This window comes from Mustela lutreola, chromosome 7, assembly GCF_030435805.1.
Source record: "Mustela lutreola isolate mMusLut2 chromosome 7, mMusLut2.pri, whole genome shotgun sequence".
Lineage (NCBI taxonomy): Eukaryota > Metazoa > Chordata > Mammalia > Carnivora > Mustelidae > Mustela > Mustela lutreola.
This window is the reverse complement of record NC_081296.1, coordinates 87,513,883-87,532,221: the sequence shown is the minus strand read 5'-3', so window position 1 is coordinate 87,532,221 and position 18,339 is coordinate 87,513,883. Positions and strand designations below refer to the sequence as shown.

Below are 18,339 nucleotides of genomic sequence, written 5' to 3'. Positions count from 1 at the left end.
GGGCAAGCTGTCCGGACATGTCACTCCACAGACGCTCAGGTTCGTTCACGCGATCTGGCAGGTTTGGTGGCAGCCCCATCCCTCATGGCCTCAGCAGGTCTCTCTCAAAGTTGTACATATATTAGAATACAATGTTATTTCCAGGAAGCACAGAGCCATTCTTTCGTCAAGAATTTATAGTAGCTAACTAGAATATTTCATTTAACCTCAAGAAATTACAATGCACGTTATACCATATGCCAAAATTAATTCAAACTAGATCACAGACCTAAATATAAGAGGTAAAACTGTAAAACTTTTAATTTTATTTAAAAAAATTATTTTAAGTAGAATCCACACTTAAGTGGAGCTTGAACTCAATGACACTGAGATCAAGAGTCACACGCTCTACCGACTGAACCAGTCGGGTGCCCCAAGACTATAAAACTTTTAGAAGAAACAGATTTAAGACCAAAAACACAGGGGTGCCTGGTTGGCTCAGTTGGTTAAGCATCTTTGTTCAGCTCAGATCCCAGTGTTCTGGGATGATGCCCTGCATTGGGATTCCCTGTTCAGCAGGGAGCTTTCTTCACCCTTTGCCTCTCTTGCGCTTGTCCTCTCTCTCTCACTCTCAAAGTAAATAAATAAAAATATTTAAAAACAAACAAACAAACAAACAAAACAAAACAAAAGCATGCTCTACCACAGAAAAAACTGATAAACTGGATTTTATCAGACTAGAAAACGTGTATTTCAAAAGACATGAAGAAACACGTTAAGACATTTCCTTAAGAAAATGAAAAGTCACAGACTAGGAGAAATTATTTGCAAATCATGTATCTGATAAAGGATTTGTATCTAGAATATGAGAGACTCCTTCATAGGAAGAAAAGCAAGACAATTTAAAAAATGGATAATGGATTTCAAAGTACATGTGAAAGGAGAATATACAAATTCCTAATAAGCACGAAGAAATGTTCAACATCATTAATCCTTAGGAAAGTTCAAATTAAAACCACAAGGTATCACTCTACACGCCCCTGAGTAGCTATAATCAAAAAGGGAGAAAATACGGGAACCTGGTTCAAGTTCAGAACGGTTAAGTGTCAGACTCTTGGTTTTGGCTCAGGTCATGAGCTCAGGGTTGTGGGACTGAGCCTGGTATGAGACTCTGTGCAGGGTGTGGGGTCTGCTTGGGGTTCTCTCTCTCTCCCCCTCTCCCTCTCCCCTCCTGCTCATGCTCTGTCTCTCTTTAAAATAAATACATAAATCTTTTTTTTTTCTTTTAAGAGAGAAAATAACAAGTGCTGGCTAGGATGTGGAGACACTGGAACCTCCATGCAGTGTTGTTGGGAAAATAAATGTTCCACCACTCTGGAAAACAATTTGGCAGTTTTCTAAAAATTTACACAAATTTACCATATTATCCAGCCATTCTACTTTTAAGTATAAGCCCAAGAGAAATGAAACCATGTCCACAAAGACTCATACATGAATGTTCATAGAACATTATTCATAATAGCCAAAAAGTGGAAACAACCCAAATGTCCGTCAGCTGATGAGTGGATCAACAGAACACGCTGGATCTACACATAATGGAAAACTACCTAGCAGTGAAAGGGAGCAAAAAACTCCTACATGCTATGAAATGGGCGAAACTTGAAAACATTAAATGAAAGAAGCCCGATGCAAAACACTACCTATTGTATGATTCCATTCCTCTGAAATATCCAGAAAAGACAAATACATATAGATAGAAAGTGTATTAGTGGGCTAAGTATAATGTAATTAGGGCCAGGAGAGGTTTAGGGGAAAGTGGGGATGGGACTTGTTTTAGGGATGATGAAAATCTTCTTTTTGGTGGAGCCTGCATAGTCAGCTCAGGTGTTGATCTCAGGATTGTGAGATTGAGCTCCGCATCGGGCTCCCTGATCAGTAGGGAGTCTTAAGAGTCTCTCTCTCTCTCTCTCCTCACCTCCCCCTACTTACACATGTGCTCTCTCAAATAAATAAATCTTAAAAAAAAAAAATCTTCTTGTAAAAAAATGTATTTATTTAAATTCAAGTTGGGGCACCTGGGTGGCTCTGTGGGTTAAAGCCTCTGCCTTTGGCTCAGGTCATGATCCCAGCATCCTGGGATCGAGCCCCGCATCGGGCTCTCTGCTTGGAGGAGAGCCTGCTTCCTCCTCTCTCTCTCTCTGCCTGCCTTTCTGCCTACTTGTGATCTGTCAAGTAAATAAATAAAAGCTTAAATAAATAAATAAATAAATTCAAGTTAGTTAACATATAATATAGTATTGGGCTCAGGAGTAGAACTTAGTGATTCATCATTTACATGTAACACCCAGCGCCCATCACAACAAGTGCCCTCCTAGATGCCCATCACCATTTAGCCCATCCCTCACCCATCTCCCTATAATAAGAATCTTCTAACACTGGATTTATTTGCATGATAATATTTGCACAACTTGGTAAATTTATTAAAAATCATTGTGCATGTACGTTACATAAAGCTCAGAACTACTATGAAATAATAAGCAGAGAAGGAAGTAACGAGACCAAAATGCATTTTGCTTAAATCTGGATGGTAGGACTGGGGCCAATTCCCTATCTTTATTTTGCCATATTTCCTAAGTTTGAAGAGATGTGTTATTTTTTGTCTCATACACAAAAAGTTTGTTTAGGAGGGTTGAGCTGCATTACGTAGTTTTACAAAACTACCCGACTGGAAAATAAATGTTAATCTGAATAATGAAACTATTGTTCTATTTATCGTGACATTTCTAAACGCCGTACTTCTTTAAAACATGAACTATTTTTCAAAGTGGATGGGTTGGCAGCATCTAATCAGTATGGACTGAATACCAGAAGCATGGAAATAGCAACTACTAGATCTACTTGCCACATCACATTGATTCATCCCATAGGCTTCTCAATTATCTAGCTGTTTCTGAATCTTTCCATCCTTAAAACGAGAGGAAATACTGGTCAGTAGCAGACTTTCATCTATTTTGGAGCACCTCCCTCCGAGTTTGTAATATATACTGTTTCTTTATACACAAAAAACCAGTTTTTTTTCTTTGCTTCAGATTTACTGGAATTCCTTGATGATTCAGTTTTCTCATCTGTTAACTGAGAAGGACAGCTGCCTCACAGACTTATGTGAGGACCAAATGAGATAAAGGACATGTGCAACACTCAACAGAGCTCTCCTTTTCCTTCTTCATCCTCCTCCTCAGTGTAGGTGAGAGATTCTTTCCAACAGATTCTTGCTACTGTAGTTCTTTTTTTTAAGATTTTATTTATTAATTTGACCGAGAGAGACACAGTGAGAGAGGGAACACAAGCAAGGGGAGTGGGAGAGGGAGAAGCAAGCTTCCCTCTGAGCAGGGAGCCCAATGCGGGGCTTGATATCATGACCTGAGCTGAAGGCAGATGCCTAATGTCTGAGCCATCCAGGAGCCCTGCTACTGTAATTCTAAGACCAATTAAATGTGACTTCAGGAAACCTTTTACCACCCTGCCTTTCTTTCCACCCCCCCCCCCCAATCTCTCTCTAAATCTCTTCTTTATGATTCAGAATACATTTTCAGTAGCTTTACCTGAGATTTTTAACTTCTGTTAAATCCTTGGGTCACTCAAGAAGTATTTCTTTGTTTTATTTTTTTTTCTGTTTTTAAAGATTTTATTTATTTATTTGACAAAGAGAGATCACAAGTAGGCAGGCAGGCAGAGAGAGAGAGGGCAGGAACAGGCTTCCTGCTGAGCAGAGAGCCCGATATGGGACTCCATCCCAGCACCCTAGGATCACGACCTGAGCTGAAGGTAGAGGCTCAACCCACTGAGCCACCCAGGTGCCCTCAAGAAGTATTTCAACCACATTTGATTTATTTGGCAATTAACACATTTACATGTGTACTACTTTTAAAACTTGGTTTTAAAATAGTTAAGGGGCACCTGGGTGGCTCAGTAAGTTAAGCATTGGACTCTTGATTTCAGCTCAAGCCATGATCTCAGGGTTGTGAGAGATAAAGCTTAAGATTTTCTTCCTCTGCCCCTCCATCCTCTATAAGTAAATAAATAAAATATTAAAACCATTTAAAATTTGAAATTTTGGGGTACCTGGTTGGCTCAAGAGAACACAACTCTTGATTTTAGGGTTGTAAGACTGAGGCCCACATTGGGTGTAGAGATTACTTAAAAATAAAGGCTTTTAAAAAATAATAAAATGCTAAATTTCAATCAAATTCAGGATCTATGGAAATCCTGAAGCTCATATTTCGGTAGAAAAGTACTTTAGGAATAAACCTTAAGGGACGCCTGGGTGGCTCAGTGGGTTAAGCCGCTGCCTTCGGCTCAGGTCATGATCCCAGGGTCCTGGGATAGAGTCCCACATCGGGCTCCTTGCTCAGCAGGGAGCCTGCCTCTCTCTCCGCCTCTGCTTGCCTCCCTGCCTGCTTGCATGCTTTCTCTCTTTCTCTTTCTGACAAATAAATATATAAAATCTTAAAAAAAAAAAAAGAATAAACCTTAATACTCTGTTCTGTCATTTTTCTAAGATTATATCTGAAAGATTTCTAAAACTTCATAGGACTCTAACATCTTGACCTAAAGACATTTTGGTAAATTGACCAAAAAGTCTTATCGGGCACCTGGGTGGCTCAGTTGTTAGGTAGCTGCCTTCAGCTCAGGTCATGATCCTGGGATCCTGGGATCCAGCCCTCATCGGGTTCCCTGCTGGGCAGGAAGCCTGCTTCTCCCTCCTGCTTGTGTTCCCTCTCTCATTGTGTGTCTGTCAAATAAATAAAATTAAAAAAAAAAAAAAAAAGGATTTATTTATTTATTTATTTGAAAGACAGAGATCACAAGTAGGCAGAGAAGCAGGCAGAGAGAGAGGAGGAAGGAGACTCCCTGCTGAGCAGAGAGCCTGATGCAGGACTGGATCCCAGGTCCCTGAGATCATGACCTGAGCCAAAGGCAGAGGCTTTAACCCACTGAGCCACCCGGTGCCCCTAAATAAATAAAATCTTGGAAAAAAAAAAAAAAAGGAAGTCTCATCAACTATACTTATTATGGTGCGCACTGAATGACATACACAGAATTATAGAATCACTATGTTGTAAGCTTAACACTAATGTAACATTGTAGGTCAACTATACTTCAGTTACAAAAATTGAAAAAATATCTCATCAAGGGCACCTGGGCGGCTCAGTGGGTTAAGCCTCTGCCTTCGGCTCAGGTCATGATCTCAGGGTCCTGGGATCAAGCCCCTCATCGGGCTCGGGCTCTCTGCTCAGCGGCGAGCCTGCTTCTCTCTCTCTCTCTCTCTCTCTGCCTCTCTGCCTACCTGTGATCTTTGTCAATTAAATAAATAAAATCTTAAAAAAAAAAATCTCATCAAATTCTGGTCCAAGATACAATGTAAGTTCAAATTAAGTATGGTTATTTATAACTTCAAAACATATATAAATATATCAGAAACAAGCTGGAAGTTTTAATGAAAAGGGTAGATATTGAACTTTTGGAGATGTTCAGATATCAGACTTCTATCCTAAATCAGGGGGTGAATTGAAGAATTTTTTTTTTTTTATAAATCTTTTTAAAGATTTTATTTATTTATTTGACAGAGAGAGATCACAAGTAGGCAGAGACGCAGGCAGAGAGAGAGAAAGGAGGAAGCAGGCTCCCTGCTGAGCAGAGAGCCCGATGCGGGACTCGATCCCAGGACCCTGAGATCATGACCTGAGCCGAAGGCAGCGGCTTAACCCATTGAGCCACCCAGGCGCCCAGAATTGAAGAATTTTTAAGGTCTTTACAGCAACATGATTCAGGAAGCGGGAGAAAAGTCATATTTCAAAAACTGAGGATGAGGAATTTATATACTATAAATAGAGCATTACATTGTCTGAAAATACTTGTTTTATTTTTATTCATTAGTCATGTGTGTGTGTGTGTGTGTGTGTGTGTGTAGTGGGTGATGGAGGGATTGAGAATAGATGCTCCATCAGTCATCTGCCAGAGAGGTAATGACTATCAGGTCAGGTGGTGGCGGGGCCATGTACTTTTTAAAGATACAAATTGTTAATGGCTGGAGTTCACAGGAGCTTGTTGTTGTAGCTGCTGTTGCTGTTGTTGACATTTTTTAAAAGAGATTTTATTTATTTATTTGAGAGAGAAAGAGCTTGAGAGTGGGGAGGGTCAGAGGGAGCAGACTCCCTGCTGAGCAGGGAGACTGATGTGAGACTAGATCCCAGGACTCCAGGATCATGACCTGAGGGGCAGTAGCTCTACCAACTGAGCCATCCAGGCACCCTTTTGTTGTTGATATCTTACCCTCCACTCTTAGGATAGAAAAGCTGCTTTGGGGCAAACAACGGGACTCAACCTTCCCATTACCACCAATGGAGATAATAATACATACCTTTTGAAATCAAAACAAAGATTTTCTTCTATTAGATTTTTTTTTTAAAGATTTTATTTAATTATTTGAGAGAGAGAGGGAGAGCAGAGTGAGAGAGAGAGAGAGAAGAGAGGGAGAGTTGGAGCAGCAGACTCCCAGTTGAGCAGAGAGTCTGATGTGGGGCTTGATCCCAGGACCCTGAGATCATGACCTGAGCCGAAGGCTGACACTTACCAACCAAGCCCCCCAGGCGCCCCTCTTCTATAGGGTTTCATGTCAAGGATAATTTATTTTGAAATTTGAAATAACATTAAAATAGGGAATTATATTTTACTTTGATAAAACATGGGCATGGGTTAGAAATAGTGAAGAAATACCCCTGCATGGGTAATCTTCATTGTTCAGTTAAAATTAGCCACACGAATCAAATACTTGTGCTTCCTGACTAAAAATCTTCATTGAATTTTTTAAATTTTATTTTAAAATTATTTATTTATTTATTAAAGATTTATTTTATTTTATTTGCCACATCGAGAGATCGAGAGGAGGCAGAGAGAGGGGGAAGCAGGCTCTCTGCTGAGCAGAGAGCCCAACTCAGGGCTTGATCCCAGGACCCTGAGATCATGACCTGAGCCAAAGGCAGAGGCAACCCACTGAGCCATCCAGGCGCACCTCTTCATCGAATTTTTGGGCTAACAAAGACATCCAATATCTTGTTTTAGAGGAGAGAGCATGGAAAGCAGAGGTCTAGCAGTCTCATGGCTGGGATGCTCCCAGAACTTGTTATTCTGATGTTACAATGTGTCAATAAGGAGGAACTCCAGAACATAAATAGGAGTACTATATTTTACTCCCCATTCCTGTAAAATAGGCAGCTTGTCAAATTTCCCCCTCAAATTGGAAATACTTCAAACCAGATATTCTGGATTCTAATAAATTTAACTTCCGTATTAAGTTAGACGGATCTTGTTCATTTTTGCTGGGCATCTGATTTCCAATGAAAACTGTGGAAGCCATACAAAGGCAGATTTTTCCTCTATGTTTTTCCTTCTGAAGAGCAGTCACCTAATAGCATCGTATTAGGATCTGAATGACAGGCCTATGAGTACTCTTAAAGTGTCAAGTGCAATGTTACAGGTTTTAAATTAAAATCAAACTAAAGTAATTTGGAATTAAAATTTGATTTGTTGATGGCTCTTATCTTCTTGTGTCAAAGAAGCAGCAAACAAAACATTGCTGGGATGCAAAGGAATCTCACTTTACAAAAAAATGTATCTCTGAAAAGTTGACTGTAAATTGAATTTAAATACAATGCTGGAATTATTGAAAATGTTTCTATAGGGGCACCTTGGTGGCTCAGTGGGTTAAGGCCTCTGCCTTCGGCCCAGGTTGTGATCCCAGGGTCCTGGAATCAAGACCCACATCGGGCTCTCTGCTCTGTGGGGAGCCTGCTTCCCTTCCTCTTTCTGCCTTCCTCTCTGCCTACTTGTGATCTCTGTCAAATAAATAAATAAAATCTTAAAAAAAAAAAAAAGAAAATGTTTCTAAAAAGTAATCATTCCATAATTTATCTATAACTAATTCGTTTCAATATTGTTGTTTTTTAACTCTAATGCTCACATTACTTAAGGAAAAATTAATTACTATTAATATTTCCCTAAAAAATACACAAGAAAATCATACTATGAAACTACACCAATATATTAAAGTTCTTCTTTTAAGAGCTTCTTAAATAAAGTATGTCCTGAGTTAAAACCAAGCATAGCAAAAGATACATCAATATTTTCAGGGTCTCAAGATATCACTTGGAAAATTATGGCTCCAAATTGTTTTTGCAGATCAACCTTCTAAGGAGAAGCAGTGAAACACAAAAATTACTGTATTAAACTCCTGTTTGGGGATCAGCTAATTTACCCAACAAGATCCATCTTTTTTGTTAGTGATATGACTAACATGAATGCTAATTCAAATGAGTAATTAATACTCCCAATGTTTGATGGTGCTCATAAAGGACCTTCTCGGCTACATCATGAAAGGTAGTATTTGCACTTTGGAATATGATGTGTGAACAGGACCCGACACAGCAACTCATGACAAGAGACAGTAACACTAGAAAGCACTAACACAGTACTAACTAGACAGCCAGGGGCTGTTCTGTACATTTTACCTACATTCATTTGATCCTCATAATACCTCTATGAGTTGGAGACTGTTTTTATCCTCACTTACAGGTGTGAATACTTAGTCACTTGCCAAAGGTCACCCATTAAAACAATGGAGAAAGGACCCAATGTTGGATGGCCCAACTCCAGAGTCTGTGCTCTCACCCAGGGCTCTTTCCCTCCAGGTTTGCCTCAAGACTCCAGTAATGCAGTGATGGCCATAGTATGACCAGCGATGCACAATTCTACTCCTCATTCACTAGTGTAAATCTAGTTCAGGTCAGTTGAACCCACTACACAAAAGCTTTTACTGGCTAACATGCATATTCTGGCAGTTTCAATCCGACCCTGGAGCATGTCACAAAAGGTGCAATTCTAACAGATTGCTTACTTTTTGGTGGAGCTCAACACGAAGCCTAAAATGCCTCAGAAATGACTCAATCAGAACATGCGAAAATTTAGGACGGTAAAACTCATTTTACTACATTTACCACAGCATGCTTAACGTTTACAACTGGACCTATACTTCTAAAATCCCTGTGCCTGATTTGCTCTCTTAGTGAGTTCAGCTAATCTCCCTTTCTACTTCCAATAAAGCATACCCACCAAATGCTGTCCAAGGCAAGTTTGCAGACACGTATCTGAATTTAGTATCATTCTCATTCAGATCAAATGTCAGGGTAAAGGTAGGTCCTTTCAGGTGGCCTGCTTGGCTGCCCTTTGCCCAGGAACACCTTTTGCTTTTCTGAACTTCACAGTAAAGCGTAGCAACATGTTATAGCTCCCGCTGAAAATGTAAATAGGATATTAGTCGTCAGCTAAGAGCTGGCCCGAACGTTACCCAAAGAAATATTCATACTTAAATTTATGCTAATTTATATCTCATAATCTTTGAAGAGCAAAAATGCCTTGAATACTTAATAGTGGTCAAATAAAGCTATTCCAATATCAGCTTGTAATAAGTAACTTTAGGTAAAATAGCAAGCAACTTAAACTTTAAAATGCCAAGAGTGTAGAGAGGCAAGGTGATAGTAGCAGAGTAGTTTTGGGAGCTCTCAGGATCCACTCACAAAAAATGGTGATAGATGCAAGGTTGGGAAAAAAAAATTCAAGTCTGTAGGCAAAATCTTTACCAAAAACCAGGTGAAAAATGGTCCTGGAAATCTAGAATGGGTAGAGTCAAACTACACTTAACAACAAAAATGGGGTGACCACACGTGCACCTGGGTAACTCAGTTGACTAAGTGTCTGATTATGTTTCTGGTCGTGATCTCAGGGTCTGGGGGTCAAGCCCTGAGTGGAGCCCCCAGTTGAGCCTGTGCTTAGCAGGGAGTCTGCTTGTTCCTCTCCTTCTGCCTAACAACTTACTCACTCCCTGCCCCCACCCCTGCTCATGTTCTCTCTCTCAAAATAAAAATCTTAAAAAAAAAAAAAAGAAAAGAAAAAAAAAAGATGACCACAGCTGTGCTGGCTGAAGTGGAGGTTTGAAAATGTGGTCTTGTAACATTCAAAGCAGCCAAAGAATCCAGAAATCACAGGTCATCATCCCAAGGAAGGGGATGCTTTTCCCCACTTAAAATGGGAGCCCCACAAGTGAGTCTAAGAACCACAGGGAGAACTGGGAGGATGCCTGGTAGGGTTTCTCTTGCCCATGAGTGCAAGGAAATGTCCCATCTAGGACTTTCTATTTTATAGAAAATATGAAGGAGAAAGGAATATGCTAAATAATACATAAAAATGCAATCAGCCAAATGTGGGAAATCCTATAGGATAAATAACCTAGTCTCTTCAATAAAATGGCATTACAATGTGGGGATGACGGGAAGGAAAATTAAAAAAGACCTAAAGACATAGCAACTAAATGAAATATGTGAATTTTGTTAGGATCCTGATTTGAAGTCACGAACTCCTAAAAGTTTTTTTTGGGACAACTGGGGGAAACCGAATATGGGCTGAGGATTAGACTACATTAACAAATTACCAATTAACTTCGTAAGTGTGACACTGGTACTGTGGTATGTTTTTTTAAGAAAATGTCCTAATCTGTTGAAGATACTTAGAGAAATGTATACCAATGAAATAATATGATGTCTGGGATTTACTCCAAAATATTACTGTGGCTGCCACAGGAGCATGGGGGAGACCATGAATTCTGTTTCAAGGCATCTTTGAGCTTGTCAAGTAATGTCATGAGCAAAGCTCACCCTGCCAAGCTGGAAAATTTAGGGACAAGAAGTTGTAACTGAAATTAAATGGTGGCAGACATGTCCAAGGAATATTGGGGGATTTGATAGCTTTATGAAACTTGTGATAAATGAATGCATTGAGACGGCAGTCAGTAGGCAACAGAACAGAACAATACAAAAAAGTGGTAATACGAGGAAACAGTATCATCATATTTAAGCCTTGGAACAAGTATAAGCTAAGACTTGTTCACCTCAGGAATCAATTGCTTCTAACATGTCTCCTTTCCAATGAGCCAGTTTTACTATGAGATGAAAATCAGGGCTGCAAACATTTTTATATTAAATTCTTTATTAAATACATTTTGGTAATAGTAAAAAAAATCCTCAGCAAGAAGGTGGAAGAGTTGGAACAGACAACAGCAACATTTTGATAACCATTGTAAGTATAGTTCATAAAACTTTGTTTCTATATTTGCATGACTGAATTTTTTTTTCTAAGATTTTATTTTTAAGTCCTCTCCACACCCAACACAGGGCTCAAATTTACAACCCTGAGATCAAGAGTCCCATGTTCAACAACTGATCCAGCTAGGCACCCCTGTGATTGAAATTTTTCAAAATTAAAAATCTAAATAGAAAAAGTCTAGGCACAGCATGATTCAGAATATCTAATTACTATATTAAAACTTATGAAGCAAAAGGAGCAGAGGAGAATAGGATTTATTTTAAAACGTTCTAATCAATCAATCCTTTTTTTTGTGGAGTAATTGTCATACTCTTTAGGTTAGTCTAGTAATACAAAGACAAACCCATCACTTAAAAATATGTTGTAATAAAAAAAAAAGCCCACAAGATTTTGGGAATTTTTGCCAAATTTAAAACATTCTCCAGAGAGAACACTCTCTAGCATAGATTTCCAAGGCAAAGTATCTGTGTCTGGTATCACTCTTTTGAACATTCTCCACTGTTGCTCAAATAGGAGACAAACCACATTTCCAAGACTGTAAATTATTACCTAGGAAAGTTTTGGCAATTTCCCATTCAGTCACATTTTCCAGTCATTTGGTTCTCATGTTTATGGACCTGGCTGTTCACTTTTAGCCAATGTCCAGGAGGGACTCTGCTCTAGGCAATTTTTTTTCCCTTCAATTGTGACATCTTTGTGAGTTAGCTATTATACAATATTATCAAAGCATACTGCTTTCTGACTCATATTACCCAGAAGACAATTCAGGAATGAACTTGGACTAGAATTTTATGTAGCATGCTGAGTTTCTTAAAGGTTTTGGTACCTATTTTTCTATAACCATTGAAGGTCCTTTTCCTTTTCTTTTCCATACAACATATTATTTGAATAGTTCAAGTGCCCTGCATGTATTTCTATAATTTTCTTAGCCACAGGCAATTCCTGTAATGAGAATAGATACCTGATCTTATTCAGCAGGTTAAACCACGGTGTAGGGCAAAGCTGTCTCCTCATTTTCTGTTCTATATACATTACACAGTTTGCTCCTTTGGTTTTTGAGCACATGCCAGATCTTCTCAAAGATCTTCCTCCTTTGTTCTCTATATTTATAAATGTAAACACTACATAATTTCCCCAATGACAAAATTACCCCAAATCACCTAAAAATGATTTTAGAAGTACAAATGATTTGGGAACCAGAGACAGTGATATTAAGCAACTGATAGGAGAGTAGGAGGAAGAATAGTGAGGGGAGACTTTGTTTCCAAAAATATATATATACTCACTGATATGAGTAGGACACTTCCTATTCTAGTACGGGCCTGAGGAGGTGAACCAGAACTCTAATCTCAGCTTCCTCATCTCCCCATGGAGATAAGAGTACCTGTTGCAACCTTTCCACATGATGCAAAAAGATGACTAGATCAGTGTTTGAGAACCAGTTTGAGCTCTTTGTTAGAAGGACATCAGGTTTATAGCCAGCAAGGTGTGAAACTGGATGTTCAGGTGAGTAATTACAGGGAGCCATACAGTTTTCAAAGGCAGGGTCAAAACTCTTTGTACCTCAGATATTGCAATAATTGGGAAGAAGACATCTTAATGTTAACAACTCCTGACTTAATTAAAAGCTTGGAATTCCTTAACATACTTCTACTGATATAACATACTAACATCAAATTTGACAAATCCCTTTTTGGTCAGATAGAATAAGCACACAGGTGTCTAAGATAAGCTAAAAGGAAAGGGGAAAAAAAACCCTAAAATTCTAAATTTATAAATTTATATTTAATGTAAATAGGTACTCTTGAAGATGATCAGCAGTATACTGAAACTAAAAGAATCAATGGGAGAGGAGCAGTGGGGAACAGGACTGATGAAAAGACAGAACAAATAGGAAGTTTCAAAGGTGAAACTGAAGAGAGGAAATGACTCAGCCACAGTTCCAGGAGGGAGTTCCAGTTAGGTGAGTTGTAGGTGATGACATGACCTGGGAAAGCTCATTACATACAAAGGACAAGATTCCAGGAGCTCACCGCAGAGTGTCCTCAGGAGTCATGGACACAATGTACAATGACAATAATGTAAAAAATATTCTCCTCACACAGGAGAAAATCTTGGTATCTTTCTCTTTTAATACTCAGGGTAAAGCCAACTATAAAAAAACAAAAACAAAATAAAAAAAGAACTCAGAGCAGTTTTGGCTACTGAACCTTAAATAGCTGAATAATGGTAGCAAAAACTAATACTACAAAATAGCTGAGGTGAAGGAAAAATATGCCTATTAGTCTAGTCTAAATTTCAGTTATTCATCATTTTAGGGAGACTGCACTATCCCTGACCTGGGGAGTACAGTTGCAAATCAGAGGGGCATGGGTCCTATCCCTCTAATAGGCTGCGGCTGCAGAAACATGGCTGTGATCTGGGTAGAACATGGCCAAGGACTGAATTATTGGCATTTATAAAACCATGGTGAAAGTGAGTGCAGACATGTTCAACTGGAATTCTTCAAATTCGGAGTACTTCAAATTTTTTGAAAAAGATTTTTATTTATTTATTTGAAAGAGAGAGAGCTCAAGCAGTGGGGACTGGCAGGCAGAGGGAGAGGGAAAAGTGGGCTCCTTGCTGGGGAGGGAGACTGATATGAGGCTTGATCCCAAGACCCTGGGATCATGACCCGAGCCGAAGGCAGAGGCTCAACTGACTGAGTCACCCAGGCGGCCAGGGAGCACTTCATATTTTATCTTATTATTTTATGATTTTTTTTAAGGTTTTATTTATTTGAGAGAGAGAGAACTAGCATGGGGAGGGGGGCCAGAGGGAGAAGCAGACTCCCTGCTGAGTGGACAGCCATATGCAGGACTCAGTCCTGGGACTCCAGGATCATGATCTGAGCTGAAGGCTGTTGCTTATCCAACCAAGCCACCCAGGTGCCCCAGGACTTCATATTTTAAAACTAAATCTAATTCAGGGATCTAGAAAGCCTTCTGGTAGAAGTAATACTCAAACTAAGTTTTGACTGAAGAAGGGAAGGGAAGCCAATGGGGTACAGCATGTGTTAAATTCTCATGAAATGAAACAGCATTATGCTCTTGAGAAGCCAAAATCAGTGCAGCTTGCCTGGAGAGGAGTGCCATGATGGTATGATGGTAGACTAAGCAATAGGAAGGATCTAGAATTTGAAGGATCTTTATATGCCATGCTAAAATTTGGGCTTTATTCTAAATCCGGTGACCACCAAAATATTTTTTTAAAGATTAATTTATTGGAGAGAGAGAGAGAAAGAGCATGCACAGTGGGAGGGGGAGAGGAGAGACAATCTCCAGGGGACTCTGCAAAGTGCAGAGCCCCACATGGGCTCAATTTCATGACCCTGAGATCATGACCTGAACCCAAACCAAGACTCCAGTGCTTAACTGACTGGGCTACCCAGGCACCCCATCACTAAAATATATATATATATTTTTAAAGATTTTATTTATTTATTTGACAGAGAGAGATCACAAGTAGGCAGAGAGGCAGGCAGAGAGAGAGAGAAGGAAGCAGGCTCCCTGCTGAGCAGAGAGCCCGATGCGGGACTCGATCCCAGGACCCTGAGATCATGACCTGAGCCGAAGGCAGCGGCTTAACCCACTGAGCCACCCAGGCGCCCTCACTAAAATATTTTAAGCAAGGAACAATAGAATCAGATCTGTCTTTTGGAGATCACTCAGGCATCAGTGGTAGGTAAGGGAAAAAGTAAGGTGGGAAGGCTTAAACTAACACAAGAAGAAAGGTAATGGAATAGATACGATACAGATAAGAAAAGAAATGAAGTATGTACTGAGAAAGGGACTGGATGTGGGGATGAGTGAAAGGAAAGTACTACAATGACTGCCAGCCCTCAAGTTTGAATGTAGTGCCACCTAATATGATAGGTAATAGAAGAGAAACAGAGTTGTTTTTTTGAAGGTGTGTGGGGAAGAAAATGGAAGGATTATCAATTTAGTTTTACTTGAGCTTGAGGTACCAGTGGGAAATATAAGTACACGTTATTCTTTTGATGCCAACATAACAGAGATTACACCTGCTCAAACATGTTTCTTGGAGACATATTTTAGAACATTTTATGTGATATGAGGCTTCTTAAAAAGGAAGAGGACTAAATAAGCAAGTTGTATGCTGGTCACTATAAAATAGAAAAATAGTACTTAACAATATGGAGAAACAGTTCCTAATAATATGTAACCTAAGACCTCATTTCATTTACAAATAAAATATGGCAGTATTGGTAACAAGTCCAATCTACTCTTCATTAGACATAAGAATAGTAAAGCAGACATGATAAAATAAGATGTACTATTTTTATCTTTTTGAAATTATACCTTGAGCGGTCTTTTTGAAATTATACCTTGTATATTACATACTGGTAGTAGAGAAGGAAAAAAATTAATGCAATCAATTTTATGTGCAATTTTCCTGGGTAGCTAATTATTGAAGCTTTTGCCCCTTATATTGTTCAGTATTTTTTGTCCTATTTTTCAAACAAGTGGTTATTAGCTATATTAATTTTCTTTAGAATCGTACCAGTTCATTAAGGATGTTTTCTGGCAACCTAAGCACATAGAAACACTACGGTACTTAAAAGATTAAGCGTGACTTTTCGGTGTATATTATATTCATTCAAACATCATTTAATGACCTAGGAAAACATCTTTGCAGCTGTTCATCAGGATTTTACGTTGTATTCACGGCGTGAATAAAAAGATTCTGCTGACTCCCTATTTATCAGCCCATTTATTCCGAAGCACCTAATTGTTAGCCTAAGAAGTCTCCTTCAAAGTTATCTTTCTCTCTCTTCACACACCACCGTCAAGATCTCAAGTTTTTCCCCCTCCCTTCTCCCAAAGGAAAAAATGGAAACATTCACTCCTGCTTCACCCCCCGCCCCCACCCCAACCAACCCACACCAGAATAGTAAAAAAGGGGGTAGCAAAGTGGAACAAGTTGCGACCGGCGACCGGGAGCACGGAATTAGAACCAAAGCTCGGACTTGAAACGGAGACCGGGAATCAGTCACCAACGTCCGGAAGGATCTGGGCAATTTGCCAAAAGAGAGCACTCCCCGCACCCCCCCCCCCCCCACGCCCAAGCCTCAATAATTGACTGGTGCTAAGAAACCAGCGAAAGAGCGAGTGACAACCAGAGAAAGAGGCCCGACCCTCTGGGACATCCTGAAACACGCAAGGAATGCGAAAGAAACGGCAGGAATCCAGGACCGGCGACGGCCGGCCGGAGCGCCCAGCCAGGTGAAAACAGCTTTTCTAAGGCACGCAGGCTGCTGAGACTCTTGGGTGGGGAACGACGTTCGCGAGGTTGGTAACTGAGCAAGGGAAACTGATGGTTGGGAGCACGAGCCCCACCGGCTCCCCAAAGTTAAGAGTCTCGGTGGACCACCGTCCAGTAACCACAGCGAGACCCCCGGAGCAAGTCGGAAGGAGGGCCTGGGGGCGGGGCCAGAGCTCCTACCCCGCCTCAAGCGCCCTCACTGGGTCCTCAGTACGCCTGCGTGTGGTGAGGCCGCACTCTATTTGGCTGCTAGGCTTGCGGCGGCCGCGGCGTTCTCTACCCGGCATGCTGCGCGGGAGTGACGGCCCTACGTCTATCCCCTTCCCAACCCTGCCCCCTCTTCCCCCTCCCGCCACGGCCCCCCCTTTCCCTAAAGTGAGTGAGTGAGACGGGCAGATGGAGGAGGGACTGTAATGGCGGCGGCCGGCAGCTCCCTGCTCTGACCCACGGCAAGCATACAGCAACGACCCCCTCCTCGCCCCTTTCTCAGGCGGCCTCCGCCCCGCGGCCAGCGCGGGGCCACCCTCCCCGGCCCTTCCCCCAGCCGTCGGCTTCTCGCCCTGCGCCCCGGCCGGGGCCCCACACACAATGGACGAGCTCGCCGGAGGCGGTGGTGGAGGCCCGGGGATGGCAGCCCCTCCAAGGCAGCAGCAGGGACCTGGGGGGAACATGAGCCCTTCGCCAGGGGGAAATGGAGCGGCGGGCGGTGGGGGTCCTCCAGCCGCCGAGGGTGCGGGCTCCGCGGCAGGCCCGGAGCTGTCCCGGCCGCAGCAGTACACTATCCCGGGGATCCTGCACTACATCCAGCACGAGTGGGCTCGGTTCGAGATGGAGCGGGCGCACTGGGAGGTGGAGCGGGCCGAACTGCAGGTACCTTGCTGGGGTCGGTGTGCGGGACGGCTGCGGCGGCGGGGTTCCCGGCTGGGGGGGGTGGGGCCGGGACTCCCCTCTGTCGGAGCCCCGGGCCTTGAGGGTTGAGGGGAACCTACCTGTGCAGCTCGGGGGGCGATAGTCCTGCCTACTGTTCTGGCGACGGCTCTTCCGAGAGTCCCCCTCCCCCTTTCCCGCAGAAGCTTGTTCCCCAACCCTTACTAGCTGCGCGGTGCGGGCTTCCTTGGGGCAGCCATTTTGACTTTTAGTATGGCGTCTGCGGGGGCTCCTCTGGAGGCGGCCTGCCGGGCCTCCGGGGCTTGGGGCTAAACTCTTCTCTGTGGGAGAGTCCGGCGTGGGGTTATTGGGTATCAAGCTTGCTTTTGATTGTGCCTGTTGCGACGGAGAGCCCGAGGAGAGGGTCTGGGATGGTCATTTTATTATCTTTTCCTTCATCACCCCCCCCCCCCATCCGATTTGGCATTTTTGGCCCCCTCTCTCGGAGTTGGTATGCACTTGCCCCTTGACAGCCACGCTTCTTTCCAGGGCTGCTACCAAGCATAATGTCTTGCTGCTCTCTTGAGAAGTTTTCATTTCCTACCGCCAACTTTCAGTACCTTATTACCTGGGATGCTGCCTTACTCACTTAGGTTCTCTTTCAATTAGTTCTCCCTAAGCGACTGACTCATGAGTACTTCTCTAAATTGAAATTTTCCTTTTAGAGTACTCGTCACCGGGCCTCTAGCCCTTTCTTTACTTGTAAAAAGCCGAACCAGAGTATCTGTGCTGTGTTTATGAAACGACTGAGGAAAGATTCAATATTAGCTTGAAGTAAAACGTACTTGTCTCACGTTACTGACTCACGCAGGGGAAGCAAAGTTAAATATGCTCAGAACCCTTCATGTTTGGTCCTTACTTGATCTTTTTAAGGTGAAGCTTTGATAGGCTGGT

General features: G+C 41.8%; 2 protein-coding genes across 8 annotated transcripts in view; one reads left to right on the top strand and one right to left on the bottom strand.

Moving 5' to 3' along the window:
- Positions 1 to 17,782, bottom strand: part of AP4S1 (adaptor related protein complex 4 subunit sigma 1) — an 83,199-nt gene extending 65,417 nt beyond the window's left edge. For 2 of the 5 annotated variants that reach the window (XR_009355604.1, XM_059181866.1), the window contains exon 1: positions 17,508 to 17,781. The gene's annotated coding sequence lies outside the window, so the exon portion shown is untranslated. Of the gene's footprint in view, positions 1 to 9,147; positions 9,329 to 17,507 lie in introns of all 5 variants that reach the window. The other 3 variants (XM_059181864.1, XM_059181865.1, XM_059181862.1) reach the window with 3 other exon arrangements.
- Positions 16,340 to 18,339, top strand: part of STRN3 (striatin 3) — a 117,544-nt gene continuing 115,544 nt past the window's right edge. Inside the window, exon 1 of one of the 3 annotated variants that reach the window (XM_059181849.1) lies at positions 16,340 to 16,478. Coding sequence is in view for 2 of the 3 variants with exons in the window: in XM_059181847.1 (XP_059037830.1) it covers positions 17,107 to 17,388 (282 nt within the window). In the remaining variant the exon portion in view is untranslated. Of the gene's footprint in view, positions 16,479 to 16,895; positions 17,389 to 18,339 lie in introns of those variants that run through there. The other 2 variants (XM_059181847.1, XM_059181848.1) reach the window with 2 other exon arrangements.